Source organism: Perca flavescens, chromosome 19 (genome assembly GCF_004354835.1).
Source record: "Perca flavescens isolate YP-PL-M2 chromosome 19, PFLA_1.0, whole genome shotgun sequence".
NCBI lineage: Eukaryota > Metazoa > Chordata > Actinopteri > Perciformes > Percidae > Perca > Perca flavescens.
This window is the reverse complement of record NC_041349.1, coordinates 9,893,138-9,914,860: the sequence shown is the minus strand read 5'-3', so window position 1 is coordinate 9,914,860 and position 21,723 is coordinate 9,893,138. Positions and strand designations below refer to the sequence as shown.

The 21,723-nt window shown below is 40.2% G+C and overlaps 2 protein-coding genes across 2 annotated transcripts in view; one reads left to right on the top strand and one right to left on the bottom strand.

The window, feature by feature from the left end:
* Positions 1–21,723, top strand: part of LOC114545544 (uncharacterized) — a 202,710-nt gene that overhangs the window by 78,894 nt on the left and 102,093 nt on the right. The gene's annotated exons all lie outside the window — the stretch shown is intronic.
* Positions 805–7,392, bottom strand: LOC114545550 (uncharacterized). Its single transcript, XM_028563911.1, has 4 exons — positions 7,244–7,392; positions 4,477–4,827; positions 3,369–3,461; positions 805–2,951 (listed from the first exon to the last, which is right to left on the bottom strand). Exons 1-4 carry the CDS (start codon positions 7,335–7,337, stop codon positions 2,812–2,814), a joined length of 678 nt encoding a protein of 225 aa, XP_028419712.1. The 5' UTR covers positions 7,338–7,392; the 3' UTR covers positions 805–2,811.

Sequence of the window (21,723 nt, the reverse complement as noted above, 5' to 3'; positions counted from 1 at the left end):
GTGTGGCTGGAGGTAGATCCTTTAAGCTGCGTATTACGTCACCACGTATGACGTACTGACGTTATGCATGATGTAAATAAACACATAACTCTGACTGACTGTGTATCAAAAGCGAGATCACACTAGAATGTTCTGCTCATTTATACTGATTTATTATTTCCAGACTCCATTTGAATTATCTTCACATGTTCGTTAACGTTAACCCTCCTGTTCAGGTTGTCCTCGGGTCACATTTGTCCCATTTTCAAAAAGTTTCTATATCCAGCTCTTTTTTCCTCTAGTTACTCGTCAAAACACTGGCACCCAGATGATACGTTTGAGAGTAATTGTAAATCATAATATTTTTTATATATATATATATATAAAAAATACATAAAAAATACATTTTCCATAGTTAAAACATGGAGAAGTTACAAAATAATGTCTTTGTGTATATTTAGGATGCATACACACAGGGACACTAAACAGCAGGAAGGTAAAGAGACATTTGTAACACTAGAGCAGGGGTCTTCAACGTTTAAGTCAAGGACCCCTTGACTCAGACAGAGAGAGATGGAGCAGGGACCCCTCTACTACATATACTGCATTTCATAAAATTAAGTTACATAAACTGGGCCTACAATAACGTGTAGGGCGCCCTAAAGCCTTTATACATAACTTTCCCTTTAACAAGTGTATACACATCCGTGTATGGTATCTCATAACCACCGGAGACAAATGCAAACAGACACAAACCGAGTCTGAGAGAGAGGACATTGAACGCCAAAGAGACAGCAGATAGAAGTCAAACACACTGCACTGTAGTCATCTTCATCATCATCAGCTTTATTGCGGGACTGAAGGTCCATTCAGAAGACACAGACATGACGTACAACATACATTAAAAAGAGAAATACATACAAAAGAAACAAATACTGCCTTTCTATAAAAGACACTTATCAGGGTTTCCATAGTGACGATTGTTGTGGTACGGCACTAAAGCTAGGATTGGCCGGCAGCATAACAAAACGCTGTTCTGGGAGACAGATTTATTTCTTCTCCTGTAATCACGAGACCTAACATTAGAGCAACATTTGAAAACAAGAACTGAGTGCAACAAACTATACTGGATCACAAACAAACACTATAGTTTTTAATAATAAAAACCCAACAATGTTATATACGGTATAATATAAATAAGGTGAGGCTGGGGTCAGTGAGAGAATGAGAGAGAGAGAGAGAGAGAGAGAGAGAGAGAGAGAGAGAGAGAGAGAGAGAGAGAGAGAGACCATTTAGGTTAAGAAATATTTCTTAAAACTTAAGAAATATCTCAGCTGGGTGCCTGGGTAGCTCAGTTGGTAGAGCTACAATGTAATGGTTTATATCAAAGTATATTCATATGTTCATGTGTTAGAATGGCCAAGTCAAAGTCCAGCCCTAAGAATATCTGTCAAGACTTGAACATTGCCGTTCACAGATGCTTTCCATCCAATCCGACTGAGCTCGAGCTATTTTTTCAAAACAAGAATTGGGCACAAATTTCAGTCTCTAGATGTGTAAAGCTGGTAGAGACATAACCCCGAAAAAGACTTGCAGCTGTAACTGCAGCGAAAGGTGGTTCTACAAAGTACTGACTCAGGGGAATACTTTAGCACGCCACACTTTTCAGTTTATTTGTAAATATAAATAAATTTAAAACCCATGGATCATTTTCCTTCCACTTCACAACTATGGGCCACTTTGTGTTGGTCCATCACATAAAGTCCCAATCAAATACATTCATGTTTGTGGTTGTAACGTGACAAAATGTGGAACAGTTCAAGGGGTATGAATACCTTTGCAAGCTTCTATCGACGCCGACCTGCGGCCCTTTGCTGCAAGTTGCCCCCCCCCCTTCATGTCTTCAGCTGTCCAATCAAAATAAAAAGGACTAAAATGCCCAAAAAATTAATCTTAAAAAAAGATTATCTCAGCTAGTAAAAACTTGAGGAATAAGAAAAGTTGCCCGGGATGTTGATATGCCAGGTCAGTTAAATGCGATATAATAACAATAGTCCGATGTCTGTTGCTAACCAACCGAGCCATAGCAGGTATCGTATCAACTGCCCTAATAAAAATTGTCGGATAGGAACTAGGGGTGCACGATTCAGAAAATGTCACCATTCAATATGGATTTTTAGAGTCACGATTCGATTCAAAAACAATTCTTGATTTAAAAAAAAAATCACATTGACAGTATGTAAATGTAGTTACTATTCCCATGAGATTAGTAGTAGACATACAATAAAACCCCTAATGGGAACCATCCGTTGCCTGTCGTATGAGTTCAACTTTTTATTTTTTTATTTTATAAAAAACGCCTCCGGATGACCAACAGACCCAGTTTTGTTTCCACAGCGCATTCGTTCGCATCGGTTGGGACCAGTTTGCTCGCGGCCTGCGAATCTCCGTAGGAAATGAATGGCTCTTTGTCGCTTTGCAGCCGTGGTTACTGTGCCAATGCGAAGGCACCGTTGACCCGGCAACAAGCGATCTGCCGCCGTGATCCACCAAACCCTGAAGTATCCTCGTTGAGGCCAAATCTTGCTCCGTAGCGCGGGCCTCTGGTCACACAGCGTCGTTACAACAACAGAACCACAAAAAGCCAGGGTGTGAACGGTGTATTTCCCTCCCAGTCCCCCCCAGCTGGTGGAGGAGAACCATCTGATACAGAGAAGAACTGGTTGTCTTCCACCTTGGGTCGGTTAAAGGTCCGGTGAAATGCCGCGGCTGTCATCTCCCGACTGAATGTTGTCCCAGACGTAGTAGTGAAGGTAGTGCTGGTGCTGTCTCTTAAATTAATAAGTCATCCTGACTTACAGTTTGGGGTTGATGCCTTAGTTTGAGTAAATATGCGCTGAGTCCAACACTCAGGATCAGGATGATGCAGCCAAACACACCGAGGATCGGTACGCTCAGGTACAGACGCCCACCTGATGGAAAAACCAAACAAACATAAGCTACAGTAGCTGGAATATCACACACACACACATAGGAGCATGAAGGGGATGGGGAATGGGATTCCCGTATGTTAACTTTTTTAACCCTTCGATTGTCCTCGGGTCAAATTTGACCCATTTTTATATCAGAATGAGGAGTTTCTTTGAACCAAATTGCCCCAAAATAAGCTGAATGTGTTGATGTACGTTGTGTGGAAGCTCTGTCACATTCTTAGCAGGTAAAATTAATGATTGTTGATTGATGAATTGTGGGTGGGTGTTTTTTCTTCAATTTTATAGCATTTGAAATAAACGGTGATCCACTCAACATCCTCTGATCTTAACGAGCAGTCAAAGTAAGCATGACTCAGCGTTTTGCTTCCATCTTCCCAGAGTCGTCTATGTGCTCACCTTCAACACCCGTGTCATCGTTTGGACCTGGAGTCTGGAGGATTTTGGGATGCAGCAGCGTCTCGGTCGTCCAGGTTTTAACAGAGCCTGGCTCTATACAAAAAAAAAAAAAAAAAAAAAAGATACATTTGTAGGGATTTAAAAACACATTATAGGACAAACAGTTGTTGACAAAACGATCCTTAAAGTTTTAAATCTGTCGAATTCTGAACACAGGGCAGAACATCTACAAAAAGAGCTCCTACACGACTGAAGCGTACATCCATGATGTGGATCTTGATGCTCCACGGCCCTGACTGGCAGCTGATTGGACGAACGCGCCACGTGGGTCTGGCTACTCCTGAATTTCAACAGACTGTCATGACGGCTCGTTGAGAATACAATCTCGTATTTTACAAAAATAGTTCACCGAAACGGGTTTCTGAAAACATTTTAAGCGAGAAATAGGCCAATACAGTTGCTGCATCTGTCTTCATTTCAGATCGACAAAGGTCAGTTTAAAAGATTTCCATCCACTTCTATTGGATAGTCGCGTTCAACGGATTAATTTGCATAAAGATCGTCATCGGACAGCTTTTGAAGTCGCTTGACGTCACCCATGGGAATAAAGTGGGGCGCGGCGCGACTCTCAAATGGATCCCCAGAGTAACAGCACAACTGTACAGACCAACACTTTGTGTTTGTTTTATTTGTTTCATAATGACACTCGAGTTCATGACTTTAATGATTTTTTTCATTCGTATTTTCGGGTTTACATGACAGACAGTTGAATTCCTGAATAAAAATAAATTATTTTGGTGCAAAGTTTTGAAAATCATGACACGTGGTTTAGACAAAAACTAGTTTACTAGTTTGAAGAGATCAGAGCCACAGTAACGGCTTCAGTTCCTGCTCTGAAAAGCTCTGAAAATATTCTAAATATAGAGTTTGATTTTAACCAGCTCTACCCATCTATCTATCTATCTATCTATCTATCTATCTATCTATCTATCTATCTATCTATCTATCTATCTATCTATCTATCTATCTATCTCATGGCTTATATCTTGGCTTTCAACCAATCAGATTGTTTGATTTGAGCTACCCTTTTTATAATGAATCAACTTACCAGTGACATTGAGCCAACATCTACCAGAGTTTCTCCCATAACGTGTCAACACTTTACAGACATACAGTCCAGAGTCCTCAGTCCTGAGTCTGGACACATGAAGTCTGAGTCGTCCTTCTCTGAGGACGTCTTTGTCCCACTGGACTCGTCCTGCAAACTGTTCATCCTGAGACTCTGGGACCTCTACTCCTTCACGGAGACGAAACAGGACTAAAAGTCTGTCAGTTATCAGTTCACAGAAGATATTAAGAGAGTTGGAGGAAGTGTGATTGTTGGTTGTGAAGGTCCACTCCAGTGTGATGTCTTGGTCCTCCTCTGCCTGATAGGAGCTCTGGGTCACATTCACTGTTCCTGTTGAGGAGACAGAGAGGGAAAGTGAGGAGCAGACACACACACAGACACCTTTAAACTCCATCTCCACATGTTTCTGTGGACACTTTAGTGATTCTTTGTTTAGTGTTAGTGGATAATAAAGTGATGCTGTAAACTAATCAGAGACACAGGAGGTCAGGATGATGAGCAGCAGGATGCTGCAGATCATCTTCTCCCTGTGAGAGGAGACAGAGGGGAAGAGTCACAAACACATGAGCTCAGAGTTCACTTATTACAGGACAGAGAGAGGACATATACAAGCTGTTTATACTTCTTCCTCTGTTACTTACACATGAGTGATCAGAGGACATGAATAAGTAGGTAGTGGTGTATTTCTGTCACAAAATGGCGCCAGTTAGAGTTTTTCAACTGAGGAACAACAAGGAAGTATGAGTCTACGCCGATGAACTGTGAGATAAAGTAGAGGGCGGTAAAAAAAAAAAAAAAAAAAAAAAAAAAATGTAGTTAAACCAGTTTCCAACAGGCTTGAACCAGATCCTTGTTATCTTTCCAAACTGTAACATTGTGCTTGTTCTCCAGTGATTGTTGTTTTTGTTGATTGTTGTTTGATTTAATGTTTTGCTCAGAAGTTATTGATCCCGGAAGTTTGAATCTGTGCATGTCTTTCTAACTTTACCCAAGTTTTAAAAACATTTAAATAGCTAAACAGTTAACAGCGAAGCCACACCGAAAAGAACGTCTAATGTTAATACAAATTACGGGTAACGTTAACTCACGTAACGGTGACGTTATCGTTGAGCTCGGCCCGGTGAAATTTGAATTGAAAGAGGGGTTCTCAACCTTTTGCAAGCTGGGCCCCCCCAAAGCTGGTTCATTGCAGTTGGAACCCCCCCCTCCAATTTCTTGGCGAAATGTCTGATAAACGTAGCCTCAAATCATGCTCGATTTGTGCACGATTGCAGTATTTCGTTTTGAGTGCAGTCATTTCTGAGAATCGTGCCTCACACAAATATGCCGACGTGAAAGGGAGGAGGATCTTCAAGGTGACATCACAGAGTTGAGAGTATCCCTGCATCAATGCTGCCCAGAATGACGAAAGAGGGCAGGAGGTCAGTGGCGTAACTAGCCAACACCGGGCCCCTATGCAGGATTACCAAGGCGGGCCCCCCCCATGCAGGATTACCAAGGCGGGCCCCCACTACAGCACGTGAAGGCGGGCGCAATGTCCCAGTAGGCTATCATGAATAGGACAGGAGAGGATCATAGAGACACAGCATATAAGAGATGGGATGACTGACAAAATCGGGAGTAGCCTACACGCACCACAACAAAAAAACACTGGTGAATGTTGACCATAACACATGAAAAAACACACCAGATCAGTCCCTCCAGGATTTCACTTCCTTTTTTTTTAAGATTGTTGCGGCCCAAAATGCCTGATTTTACGAGAGCTTTTCTTAAAAATTGCGATAAAAGTGGTGGTGTCTTTTGTATGTGTGTTGCAAAAAACTTTTTTATAGTGCTTTAAAAATAAAAAAGGAAACTTGTTTTGAGGAGAATAATAATTAGTACTATTAATTAATTAATTACTCTGGGCTGAGATTTCCTAGGAACCTTACCAAAAAGGCTCAGGATGCTGCAAATGTTGGTATAATAGGAAAATGGCTGGTGGATTTAAGGACAAAAATTAAATCCTGCATCCACCGTGTGTGCGTGTGTGTGTGTGTGTGTGTGTGTGTGTGTGTGTGTGTGTGTTTGCGTGCGCGCGTCAGTCGCGGGGGAAATGGAGCAGCAGACCAATTGTTTGAAACATTGTCATTATGCGTCTGCTATCACAAGGTTGATTTGTGGGGTCAAATATTTTTGGTATTGGACAGAATTTTATTTATTTCTTCTTCTTTTTTACGTGAAAAAGGAAGATTTTAAACCCTACTGTTGTCCTCGGGTCAAATTTGATTCGTTTTCAAAGTTTCTACGTCAGAAATATGAGTTTCTTTTAACCAAATTAACCCAAAATAACATGGATGGTTCCATACAATCAACGCTCTTTGCAGGTAAAATTAATGATCACTTTTATTCAATTTTGGGTGTTTCATTCAATTTGATATGGCATTTGAGAGGAAAAAAACATTGACCTCTACCAGTGATTTTCCACTTAGCATCCTTTGATCTTAACCATTTGTTATCATAATTTCAATTTTGTAACTCAAAATGTAGACATAATATTATATAAATAAGGTTTATTGAACGTCTCAACAAGTGTGTAACTGTGTTAGTTTCTGGAAAACACCGAGACCACTTATGTGAAACGACCCCCATCTCAGTAACACTGGTGATTCCAAAAAAAAAATTCAAAAACAAACTACACTGAACCGAACTGAATATCTGAGCCCTACATTACTATAACATTGTACAGCTAGACACATGAGCTTACCTTTAAGGTCCATCTGTAGTGCCGTGCTAAAAGGAACAAAGACCGTCCAGAGTGTAAAAGTGAAGCAGAACACGAAGACCTCGAAGCTAACCATGAACTGACCCGGTAGGAAGACAGAAGAATACCGGTTGTAGTGAGCGCAACTGCCGCAGAATGAATGAACGTGTGGCTGGAGGTAGATCCTTTAAGCTGCGTATTACGTCACCACGTATCAACTGACGTTATGGTTTCCATTGATTTTGTTTACCGTGGATACATGGTTGCGTAATGTAAATAAACACATAACTCTGACTGACTGTGTATCAAAAGCGAGATCACACTAGAATGTTCTGCTCATTTATACTGATTTATTATTTCCAGACTCCATTTGAATTATCTTCACATGTTCGTTAACGTTAACCCTCCTGTTCAGGTTGTCCTCGGGTCACATTTGTCCCATTTTCAAAAAGTTTCTATATCACAAATTTGGGTCTCTTTCAACCAAATTTTGAAACAACAACAACGCGGGTATGGTTCCATACAACTAGTAAGGTAAATTATGAGTTCACCACTTTCATTGAATTTGGGTGTTCTATTCAATAAAAAAAAGAAGAAAGATAAAAGAACGTTGAGAAAGTAGAAAAGCACAAAAGTTTTTTAATTTTAAATGTTGACCCAGAAAAACAAAATGTTGCTTGTTGGTCGACGTGAAGACAACACAAGGGTCAATTTGAGAGCAAAAACCACTAAATAAATTCAAAAAAAGCATTCTGGCTGGTAAACTCAGATATATATCGTTCGCAGATAAAACTCCTTCATAAGTTATACTTTTAAAACATGGTTTAGATTAATGCAAGTGGAGTTTAATCCTTTCCAGCTCTTTCACATGATCACTATGTCTGACATAGAAAAAATGATAGTATTGTGTGGTGTATGACTCAGCATTGTGACTCAGCAAGTCTAGTAGCCTAAATACTGACTAAAAATTCATAATCAAATAAGATAAAATAGACTTAATCTTAAATTATTCATCCCACACTGGGGGAAATTCCTGATCATGGTTAACTGTAATTTTCTAAATGTATATGTAAGCTATTTATAAATTGTAGTCATGCGGATTTACCTTAAAATACAGAGGAGAGAAGAGACTAGAACATGTTCACATTCAAGAAGCCAGAATCAGAGAGGGTTTGACTTTTTTTTATATATATATATATATATTAATTAATTTAACTAGTAGCCTACAGAGCCTGTTGTAAGTGAACGGGCCGATTGCTTGGCCTGTGGTATTCCTGCTTGTAGAATTGTACCCAAAACGTAATGACTTACAGAAGGGCCCCGAACCACTTAATATGCAACTCCACTGTAACATAACCAATTTGTCTATGCATTTCTTTTTTTGCCGTTGAACGCTTCTTTTCACTAGACTACCATGTATAAACAACACTCATGCCAACTTATTATTAGTTTTACACTTATTTTTGGAATTCATGGTCAGTAAACCTAATTTATATGAAAGTTCAGAGAGGATAGTGTTTTCGAAAACATTTAAATTTCTTTTTCAAATGCTACAAAATTGAACAAAAACACCCAAAATTCAATGAAAATAGAAATCCAATCTCTTGTTGTACTTGCGAAGGGGCGTTGCAAGGAATCATCCATTTGTGTTATTTTTTGGGTAAATAAAATTAGGTAGTTAAAAAGAAATCCATATTTCTAAAATAGAAACAGGTTCTCATTTACAACGGCGACCTGGCCAAGAAAAGCATAGGCGTACAACACAACATATAGTTTCACAATCAACATAGTGCAAGCAAACAAAATCCAAGAGGATACAAAGGTGAGGATTAAGTAGGCAGTTAAAGGCGGCACAAAGTGAGGTGTAAGTAAGTCGATGGACATGCGAAAGTGGTATGGTGGTAACATAATGTACATGAAATAGACAATCCATAACATTGGTGAGATGTAGATAGGATCTCTACTTTCATTGAATTTTGTGTTTTGTTAAATATTTGTAGCATTTGAAAAGAAATAGAAATCCTTCGAAACAGTATCACGACTGAACGTTGGTGGTGTTTATACATGGTAGTGAAAAGAAGAGTTAAACGTCCAAAAATGAGCCAAAAACACTGAAAAAGGCACTAAAAGAGACAAAAACGTTCAGTTTTGACCCGGGAGGACGATGCATGGTTGAATGGAAGACAATACAAATGGTTAAACTATTATTACTAAAAATAAAAGAGATGGTTAAGTCTGGTTTTGCAAACGTGTACTTGTAATTGCTTTACAATTGTACATTCTTTTGCGTCCTTATTATCCGGATATATTCATCAAATCATTTTCTCCAATTCAGAAAGTTATGGGTAATACTACCCATACTTATTTGTGACTTCATCTTTCTCAAAGTGCAGAATGTGTGTGTGTGTGTGTGTGTGTGTGTGTGTCTCTATGTGTCTGTAAAGTGTCTGCAGTGCATCTGCAAGATGCAGTGTTATCTTTAAAGTGTTAGTTTCTCTTATTGTGGTTTCACACTGAGAGCGGTGACTTTTACATGTAACGGTAAATGTGTTGATAATGTGGTCGAAATGTGAAGCCCTGGTGTATTTTTGTAACGCCTTACAAATGCTGATGCTATAAGCTTTGGTTCTTTGAATTTTTTTTTTTGGCCTTCATAACTTTTCATCTTCCCATCAGTGAATGCAGCTGAGAAATTTGTTGCTGTGAAAAAAAAATGAGTTTCCACACATCGGAGAAGATTGCCTGCACGTTTACTTCCGCAAGAATTTAAAGTTTTCTGTTGAAGTGCATTTAACTTTATCTAACTCTCCAACAAATCCTCCCAACCCCAAGATGATATCGGTCGTTTATTCCTATTTCAACCTACATGAGGGTTTTATAAATTGGCACCTCAAGCGGTGGCAGAAAATATGATATTTCATTTAGGGATGCACCGAATCACCGAAGATTCTGCCGAATCCGAAAGCGAATACTGAATACCGAATCCTACTCCCATTCTCAGTCCATTAACACAGTAAACACATTAATGAAGTTAACAACGTCCACAGCAGTGTATTTTTCATTTTATTTTATTTTAACTGTAAAAAAAAAAAAAAAAAAAAGAATAGGCAACATTATGCCAGGAAGACAAGTGGGAAAACATATTTTGACAATTACCATAAGCCTATGTTGTTATATGTTATGCAAATGTTTTAACAGCGGTGATGTTGTGTATTGTTCAGGGTCCTCGCCACCACGAGACAAATCGGCATTGCAAATTGAATATGTAGCTGGACTTGAATGGCCTTCTTTTGACTGAAAGTACTGCCAAACAACAACTTTTTCTGCTCACGAGTACCATTTGCATTCCAGCAGCAACACAAGTTCAGTTATCAGTACCATTGATTGTCAGACACACAACAGTGTGTATGTTAAGGAAAGAAAAAAAACTATCTAAATGAACCATCATCTGTCTGTTTCTTGCAGCCACTCTGAGAGTTGTTCCCAACAGATCCCAGTTCTTCCAGTACGAGTCCGTCACGCTGAGCTGTGGGCCTCTGGGAAACTCCTCTGGCTGGAGAGTTAAGAGGAACACATCCACAAACATAAACGAATCCTGTGATAGTAAGAATGAAACTGACTGCTCCATTAGTGAACTTTACCCGTTTGACACCGACGTGTACTGGTGTGAGTCTGCCGCGGGAGAATGCAGCAACACCGTCAACATCACCGTGATCGGCGGTGGGTTTAGACAAAGGTGTAGTTCTATAGGGGAGAATCTTTTTGAAATCTCAATATATCCTCCTGTGAGAGGCTGAACATACATTTCAGAAGATTCTCAGTCATCTAGGTCAGTGGTTCCCAACCTTTTTTCCATGGTTCCCCCCCTACTTTCAATTCAATTCAATTCAATTTTATTTATAGTATCAAATCATAACAAAAGTTATCTCAAGACACTTTACAGATAGAGTAGGTCTAGACCACACTCTATAAATTCCAAAACCCCAACAATTACAGTAATTCCCTCAAGAGCAAGCATTAGCAGTGGCTATTGCGACAGTGGCGAGGAAAAACTCCCTTTTAGGAAGAAACCTCGGCAGACCCAGACTCTTGGTAGGCGGTGTCTGACGGGCCGGTTGGGGGCGTGATGAACAGTGGTGATAATAGTGTCTACTTATGTCTAAGAAAAGCTGAGCCCCCCCGAAACCGAAGTTGAGGCAACTCTCGAGATAGAGCCTTACTTTCTTTTTTGATACAGAGGATTTATCGGCACGGTTAAGTTTCTCCTCCATGTTTCATTTATAAAATAGTGATGCCGTGGCGTCAGGAAAAATGAGGATACAACAAAATATATAGTTTTCATAAAGACTTTTGTATACATTATATATTCTAGTGTATTATCATAATTTGTTTAACATGTGCAAATATATATATTTTTTTTCCTCAACCTCAAACCAGATAAAGACTTGCGCCCCCCCTCTGATCTTTGCCGCCCCCCCTGGGGGTGCCCGGACCCCAGGTTGGGAACCACTGATCTAGGTCATATTGGAGTTATCCAGGGAAGGGTTAAACTCAAGGGCAACTGGACTTGGTTAAAGGTACTCTGACGACATTTCGTCTTCACCTGAGAGACTTCTTCAGTGTTGTCTACACGGTAGAAAAACTCAGCTAATTAACCTCTGTGTGGTGGCAGCATGCTGTCCTTTGCAAGCCGTAAAATACAGACGTGTCGGCAGTAGCTGCCAGCGTCAGATATGACGCAAAAAGCACCCTTCAATGTGTGTGTAGAATGATTTTTCAATTTTTTTTTGCTGTTTTCTTCAACATTTTTGGCAGGTTTTTATTTAGATTTTTGGCACTTCCACAGACGTTTTTGGTGCTTACCCCTCCAGTTTAACTCTTCCCTGGTTCCTTATTCTAGTGTTGCTGGAGTTTAGCCCTTGATCTTGAAGATCTTAAAACTGTCTTCTTGTCTTTCTGGCCATCTGTCACTCAGCTGGTGGTGTGATCCTGGAGAGTCCAGTCCTTCCTGTGATGGAGGGAGACTCTGTGACTCTGCGCTGCAGAACCAAGACGACTTCCTCCTTCAACCCCACAGCTGATTTCTATAAAGATGGCCGCCTCATCAGGAGCAGCTCTACAGGAAACCTGACCATCCATAGTGTTTCAAATTCAGACGCAGGACTCTACAAGTGCAACGTCTCTGGAGCTGGAGAATCACCAGACGGCTGGCTTACTGTCAGAGGTGCTTGATAGCCCTTTCACACAATCACTGCAACCCTGAAATTATCGAGACATTAGGGAACGCAAACGTCCCAATGACTTGGGCAGGACATCAAACAGCGTTTAACCTACCAGCTCCTAAGTACAATCACAAAACTGTGTAATAGAGCAGCTCATTGTCCGGAGAATTGAGATGAGAGGATTGAAAATGTAATATAACAACGCGTTCTCGTGAATGGGTTCGGATAAGTAAGTTATAAGTTATTTCAGAATTAGTTTAGTTTTTTTTATGATGGCTAAGGAACTTTTTCTGACTTTTTTAGAGCTTTATGAAGCCCAAACTGTAAGTGAGAAGGCTATATGAGACATGCAATAATACAGTCAACATATTAGACTTTTTCTCATACATAAAAGCATGTCAATAAACTATACGTGTCTGGCCCTTGACATTATTCTCATTTTCCAGTCTGGTCCTAAGTGAAGTTGAGTTTGACATCCCTGCCTTAAGTCGTTCTACCGGGGCACGATCACCCGTTACCTGGGTGAAAGTCTTGTGTTTTACCCCGGAAATCCAACTCCGATCCCCTGCTTGAAAGCCCTGTGTTTTAGGAGCCGAACATGCACCCCGACCTCCTCCCTATGCTGACGACAGCGCTCTTAAACCCCAGAAGTTAATGTGGTGCTGACAGTAACAAATACAGTGCTTACTTAGCTATATGTACAAATGGTTCATGAAAACATCCTGACTATAGGTGTAGATATAAATCGGTGTGTGTATAGCATAAAGCCAGCCTTGTACACAGAGCTTTTTTCCTTTTGCATTGAGGCCAACCTGTGGTCTTTGTGTTTTTGAAGCAGGGCATCCTGAGTTGCCAGACTCCCCTTTCACACACATTCTACTTCCTGTGGTGGGTGAATGTCAACTAAATGACATTTTGCATCCTGCTGTTTCAGCGATACTTCTGTCGAGCGTGGAAGCTTTATTCTTGAACTAGGAAACAGTCGTATGAAATAAATAAATACATCTTAAGGTCCACTTACTATCTTTTTCCTGATTTTCAACTCATCAAAAAAGTGTGTTTACATACACAGCAGTAACGGGTTAAGTGAATAACCGGGTTCTGCCAGTTCTTCCCGTATACATAAGCGGGGAAGAATGGGAAAAATGACCGGAGTAACTCTACCTCTGCCAACGTACAGCCAGCAAGGCTTTACATGGCATTTGAGAAACCGAGGTATTGCCTTAACCCGTATATATAATCTGGTTTATAATCTGCATCTAAACACATGACAACTGAGCTAATTAATTCTGTTGAGAAAATGCTAAAAGATGCAGGGCAGCCTCAGGAAAAGCTAGTAATCTTGACCGTGAAAATGTTTTGCATGAATGCATGTCTGTAGTTTGAAAAGCGATTCAACAACAGCAAAAAGTCTAATATTAACTGGGAGTGTCTCCACCTGCGTAGCTATGACGATAAAACAAACTTGAGGTCCTACTATTCATTTTAAATAGAGCAGATACATCTTTTGTTCTTAAGGGACATCAGTAGGAGAGTAATGTTCGTCAAGCAGGTTTACAAGTTTGGTTCACGACCAACCCTTTTCTTCCTGTAAAAAAACATAAAATAAATATTTTTCTGTTAGTTTTTTTGCTGCTGATGATGGCATCTCTTTTTATACGGTAGATACTACCAGGGATTATACGGCAGAAAAGACTAGAAAACTTAAAGAATGAATCGGTAAACTGCAGGTTAATTCAACTTGATGACGTCAGCCATCTTTAACAAAGTTTAAAAAAAAACTGTAAGTCTGTATGTCCCACAGATTCTGATCTTTAAAATGGCCTTTAAGTTTAAAGCAATGTTTCGTATTGTTTGTATTCATCAGATTATAACTGCCGGATTTCATTTCTTCTTCACTGTGTATTTTGATTGTTTTTATGTAATGTCTCTCTGAGAACATGTACGTTTGTTGTTATAAAGGGAATCTTGCTCTCTCACATAGTGATCTAGCTGCGTCATAACTCACCATGGTTACAGTAGCAACTAAACAGTTGGCACGAGATCACAGCCCCACCTTGACTTTAACTCTCCACATGCCACTGTTAATTGACTGACCCAGTTTCTATTTTTACTTTTAATGATTGAAAGTGACGATAGTAATCTGATACAACACATGGAAACAGACAAACATCGACACAGGAGAATAAATATTAAGGCTTCAAAGCTAACAGATAATCTTTAACTCTCTCTTCACCGTGTTTGGATTTATTTACAGCAATTACTTTTTGACAGTCCTTTCTTTTCATTTCTTCCTTAAGTGCCTTTAGTGCCCCTGTTTTATACTTTGTTGTATTTGATTGCTTAGAATATTCTTGAGTATTTCCATTGTCTGCTCCTTTATACTTCTGCTCGGCTGCATCTGTCTGGCCAACACGTTCTCATACTTCAACGACACGACAGGTCGATTGCAAATCCTCCCCCAAAACAACTCATATGAGTGTTCTATTTAACGGTCCGATATGTACCTACGTCACGGATTGAACTCCGTTAAAGTCGGTTAGTTTAACAAAGTGATTGTCGGCTTCACACGGGACACGAACCGAGGTCTCCTGAGTCAAAGTTGTGTTTTTGTTCGACCCATTAATGCACAGATTACAGGTCAGTTTCTTGACATTATAAGTAGTGGACAAATCAGTTATTTCCTTACTAAAAATAAACCTCATACTGCTGTTCTTCTCTACGTTCTCTCGGCTAAAAGGTCACAACTAAAGGGGAAACCCTCCCTTGTTCTTTGTTTTCTGTTAGTAAAGTATGATCACATCATATCTAGGGATGCACCGAATCCAGAATTTTGGGGTTCGGCCGAATACCGAAAACACTGGTTAAGATTCTGCCGAATCCGAAACCGAATACCGAATCCTACTCCCATCCTCAGTCCATTAACACAGTAAACACGTTAATGATGTCGTCTAGTTTTTAGCTGTGACTGTCCTTCCTTTGCCGTACCTGAAGTTGCTGCATTTTGGCTGCTGTCTGGAGATTTCTTCATGCACAACTCGTATTCTTTCAGATGTTTCATATGCAAATGTTGTAACAGCTGCCATGTTGTGTATTGCTTAGGGCTCTTGCCACCATCAGACAAATCGGTATTGCAAATTGAACATGTAGCTGGACTTGAACGGCCTTCTTTTGACTGAAAGTACTGCCAAACAACACTTTTATTTGGTCACGAATTCCATTTTCACTTTCTCACAGCCTGCTGCATCGAACCCTCCGCGTACGTAAACACCTTCCCATAATCAACGGCGGCGCCATTACGTCGACCAGCGTAGGGCGCGTAGTGCAAGCGTAGGGTTCAGGTCGGTTGAAAAAAATTCTAAGGTTCGGCAGAAACCGAAATCCCCGTCAAAAAGCCCAATATTCGGCCGAATCCGAAGCCGAATCCTGGATTCGGTGCATCCCTGGTAGTATCATTCTTTGGCAGTATTGTACATTCATGCTTCTGAAAGGACTCCAGGGAACAATGACCTAATGTTATACCTGTTTCTATTATTCTAATAATGTGATTCTATGCTCCTGGACAGATGTGGACGATGCAGAGTCCTTCTACTCTACTCTACAACCGGTAAACCACCTGACAGGAAACATCAACAATCTAACTCCCAGCGCGCCAAAAAACAACGCTTGGCCATGAGCTTTTGGAAATGTATATTTTATGATTTTATGTCCAGTGTGCTTTTACAGAGTTCTGAGCAGCCTGGCTGAAACTTTTTCACAAAGCTGAGCCACTTCATTGACAAGGGAATGAAGTCTTAACGGTCGACCAAAACAGTGACGTCTCAGTTTCATCATCTGGATATAATGAAACAGAAAGTTCAGTGTCTGTGTAATAAAACAAGCTGAAACTGAAGTGAAATAAATCCCATGAAAGCAGACACGCCTCTCCCGTTTGTCCTGAATGTCCCGGGAGTTCTCAACCTGTAGGAGTTAGATCAACCTGTAGGAGTTAGATTTTTAAGTGGCATGTGCCACCGGAAGTGGCATGTTCTTCACCGTAACACGTAAAATATAACTTATAACGTTAAAATATAACTTAGAACGTAACTAATTGTTAAAATATACGTGGCACTTTCTAAAGCCACTTGGCGTGTTATCGCGAGGCTATGTCTTATCGCAAGGCTACGTGACACGCGGGGTTGCGTTCAGGAAAAGAAGAAACGGTTGGGATTAGGAAAAGAAGAACGGGGTTGGGTTAGGGTTTAGGAAAAGAACAACTGGCCACTTAAAAATCAAACTCCCTCTCTTTTCAACACCAGTTTGTGTACGGGAATCAAAATCAAATGTTTTTTATTTAATTTACTTTTTTTTTTTTGATTTCTTTATTTAAAAGTTATTTAAAAGTACAGAGTCCAACATGTAAATGTGCCAGATTTAGCCATACGGGCTAATTTTCCATCTGTAGTCCCTTGCAGGTTGATGGCTTAAAAACAATAGATACGCTACAACAATAAAACACATACACATACAACAAGAAAGACAAAGGCATATACAAGTAAAAATGACACAAGCACTATTCCAGATCAGGGGCCTCATTAATAAAACCTGTTACGCAAGAACAAGTCATGGCAGGTTGATGGCATGAGAAAAACATAACACAATTATCATACACAGTAGACACAGGAGAAAGTGCATAGACGCACATTAGGACGCATCAACAACACATAAGCACACACAGAGACACTACTGTAGCGATAAAGACAAAGACATTATTCTGGATTATGGCGGCATTTTGATTAGTCAATAACCAATTTTTTATGGATTTGGAGAAGGATTTGATAGATGTGATGTTCCTTAGTTCAACGTTCTCAGTGTCAGACATTAGTGAGAGATTCATTCATTCATTCACTTATCTCAGATGCATCACTGGTCTGTGTTTTCAGAGTAAAAAGTCAAAATTCTGATTCAAATCAGGAAATAATCAAAGACAAAGTCATCAACGCTGAGACACTGAGGGGAAACTTTATTGTGAGCATGAGATACTTTGCTCATACTGCTAACTTTATGTTGCTAAAGTTAATATTTCACCTTCACAGCATGTTATCAGTTAACGCTGCAGTTACCTCATCATCTCTAAGTTTCGTGATGATCCTGTCTGGTACGTCCCGTTGCGTTTTCAGAAAGATGAATACCTCCTCCTCCTCAGCAGCCGCTCTGACTGCTACTCAGATTATTTTGTGTGCTCACGAAAAAAATAAAGTGTTTCTTTCACATAAGAAACCCCCTTTAGGGTCTCATTAGAGACCGGCCTTTATTGAACAAGTTTACGGCTAGAATAGAATTACATTAACAGCCATGAACTTTTTCTTATAACATTTTATGTTAATTCCCTTCTACAGCAGAGTTAGGGTTAAAAGCAGGAAGATACTATCAGGAAAACAGAGATTAGCTTTCTTTCAAATAAGATTGTTCCCTTTAAAATGTCTGAGTTGTAGACACAACAGAGTGAAAATAATAAAGCTGAATGAACTGACTTGCAACCTAGAAACCCAAACAATGATCCAGACTGATACACACAGATTCCTGAAGGGTGTTCGAGACTTCTTTCGACATACCGTCATTTGTTCATATTGTTGACACAAGCATTTCTAAGGCATGCTGCTTTAAGTCTCTGTATGTCATGTGTTGACTATCAGTCTATTATGAGGTCAAAAGTCAACTTTAATAATAGTTAATCATTAGGTGTTGGACAGAAAATGATGATAGGAATGTTGCTGGTCATCCTGATCTTATTATTAGCAACACAAAGAGTGTGAGTACTATTAATAGCTGACTAAACAAGTACTTCCTCTTGACTTTTGATTGTTAGTCGTCACAAAGGGAATCCCCTACCTTTTATGTACACACTAAACACAAACCTATTAGACAGGACCAAAATACACAAATAAAAGTCACAGTGCAGGGTAAGAAACAAGCCCGGTTCAAACATTAGATTCATGACTTATTTTTTTATTATTATGTTTTGGGCATTTTCGGCCTTTACAGATGAAGACATGAAAGGGGAGAGAGAAGGGGGAATGACATGCAGCAAAGGGCTGCAGGTCGGAGTCGAATATATATATACATATATATATGTATATATATATATATATATATATATATATATATATATATATATATGTATATATATATATGCTCCTGCTCTCCCAACTGAGCTATCCAGGTGCCCTAGATTCATGACTTTTAACCCTTGTGTTGTCCCTGGGTCAAATTTGACCCGTTTTTTTTAACTCAGAAATATGAGTTTCTTACGAGCAAATTGCCCTAAAATAACTAGGATGCATGTACGTTGTATAGAACCCATACAACATATACATCTAGCATTTGAAAACATTTTTTTATATTAAACGCATCCTGACCAAACTTTGACATGAACCAGTCTGTGATTCAATCAACATCCTCTGATCTTAACTGTTAGTCAAAATAATTCATAATTTCTGCTTTTTAATAACTAAAGAATTTGGTATAATGTCATTTAAATTAGGTTTAATTTACCATGAATAAAAAAAAGTGTTGAAAAGAGGGACAAAAACCTTTTAAAAAAGCGCAAAAAGCATAAAGAAAAGTGACTTTTTTTCAATTTTGACCCAGAATGACAAGTTCATAGCCTGGCTCCGCCCTCCTACGTACTTACGCTCAATTTTAATTTCCCTTCAGTACTACGTCTGGTTTCGCAGTATATTCTTGGGTTTTCTCCAGCCAAATGTTTGGTGGTCCAATCAGAGAACAGAGGGAGTGGCTGAGAACAATGACGTTGAGGCCGGACACTAGAGTTGCAGCGGAGAAAGATGCGAGCGAAGCCATTGTTGTGGCAACGCTGCCGAATATCCAGAAGTTAAAGCCCGAGCAAGAACAATATTTGCTGAGTTGTGTTGGTGGCCATGATGTTGTGGCCCTCCTCCCCACGGGGTTCGGGATTTTCCAGCTTGCTCCGTTAGTGGTGAAGGAGTTGGCTAAGGCTAACACTAGCGATGCTAATGCTAAATATAAGCCTTGACAGTCTCCCCTCTTGTTGCACATGCGCATGACATACGTCACGACCAAATGTTAGTGATTGGTTACGGCAGATCCAGAGTGGCTCTGGGCAGAGCCAATAGTTTTAAACTTCAACAGAGTACCCGCCTTCAAGGAAGTTAACACTTGTCAATGGAGAGTGGCCAGACTCTCTGTACCAATGAAATGGACCAGAGTCTGGTAGGACCAGGCTAGTGTATCAGAGTCTGGTAAGATCAGGCCAGTGCACCAGAGTCTGGTAGGACCAGGCCAATGGACCAGAGTCTGGTAGGACCAGGCCAGTGGACTCTCTGTACAAATGAAATGGACCAGAGTCTGGTAGGACCAGGCCAGTGAACTCTCTGTACAAATGAAATGGACCAGAGTCTGGTAGGATCAGGCCAGTGCACCAGAGTCTGGTAGGACCAGGCTAATGTACCAGAGTCTGGTAGGACCAGGCCAATGGACCAGAGTCTGGTAGGACCAGGCTAATGTACTAGAGTCTGGTAGGACCAGGCCAGTGGACTCTCTGTACAAATGAAATGGACCAGAGTCTGGTAGGACCAGGCTAACAAGTTCATGGCCAACGGTGACAACACAAGGGTTAAAGTGACTCGGGATCTTCAAACATGACATCATAAAGAGGCTTATATTTCCCTAAAAAAAGACTTCACGAGAAACCCTGTTTTGTGGTTTTGTGTGAGCAGATGAGAAATGCTGTTCCTTTGTAAGTCGACAAAAGAACCCCCCCCCCCAAGTTCTGGCTCCTGTAGAGTCTACCACTAGGATTAGTTCATAGGAGTTTGAGCAACACCATGGGACATCAGCATGTAGGAAGGACAACTAATGTTTCCGTTCAAGCCATTTTTTTTTTCCCACTTTGCACACATTCAGGGCGAATGTGCCAGATCTTTTGGCCTAATAAGATCTCCAACAATGAACTGTACAAGAAAACGGGAAGCCGGAGCATCACCAAGGAGATTACGCACAGACGCCTGAGATGGCCAGGACGAGTGTTGAGGATGGAGCAGGACCGCATCACAAAAGTCCCCTTAAGATGGACACCACCTGGCAAAAAAAAACAACCTGGGAAGCCTCAAACCACCCGGTGCAGAACGGTGACACAAGAGCTGGAACAGATGAACCTGTCATGGGGAGAGGCCCAACATGCTGCCAGGGGCCGAACGCAATGGAGAGTGCTCATTGAAGCCTTATGTCCCATTGGGGGTGAAGAGGAGTAAGTAAGTAAGGGCAAAGGTAGATGATGAGGCTTGACGGTTATAGTGTTTCTATAAATGATAAACAGTGAGCTGAAGATGAACAAAAGATTGGGGGAATAACAGTGAGTAATAAAACAGTTTCCGCCAGGTTAGTATATTGTTCCTGTAATGACATCATCAGCAGGTAAAACCTGGCAGCGTCCTGATAGAGCCAGCTCTGTTCCTTGCATGTCAACAAAAGAAAAATCCCCAGTTATGCCTCCAAGGTTTGGTTCACATACAACTAAACAAAGAACAAGTCAGATTTTCCAGTTTTCTCCGTGGGCCAAAGCTGTGTATGTATTGTTTCTGGTTATGTCATTTATCAAACAACCTTTTTAGGTGTTATATGCAACATTTGAGCTTATAAACTGGGAGGAAAATGTGCTCTGGTTTATTGGCGTTTTCTTTAGATCAATCACAATCGTCATAGTAGACCCTAAGAATACAAGCATGATGCTGAAAAAGGAGGATAAAAGGGTCTCTTTAAAAATACTGTAATCAGTGATGTCACACACTGTCAGTTAGCATCCACTAAAAGTGCTGTTTCTACCATTGGCAGGCTCAGATTGTTATTGATTATTAGGGTCTGGGAGGGAATAAGTGAGGCGATAATAAGATGTGTGAGTTGTACTTTAAGCAGAAGTTTAGATGCAGATGTTTTCACATCTGGAACCACTGATTTGAAGCGTTTAAAAGAGTCAGGACGCTGACACCTGCTGGTCAAGCCTTGGTAATGCATTCGTTTGGATGGAGTCAAAATATAAATGACTCTGCCGAAAATCATCCTTATTATTTAGTTCCCTGAAGGCTCAGGTGATGATAAAAGGATACCAAAAGGAAGAAAACCAAACAGGGAAGACACATTGTCCTCGGGTAAAATTTGACCTGTTTTCAAAGTTTCTGTATCAAAAACATGGGTTTCTTTCAACCAAATTGCCCAAAAATAACAAAACTGCTGTTATCATTC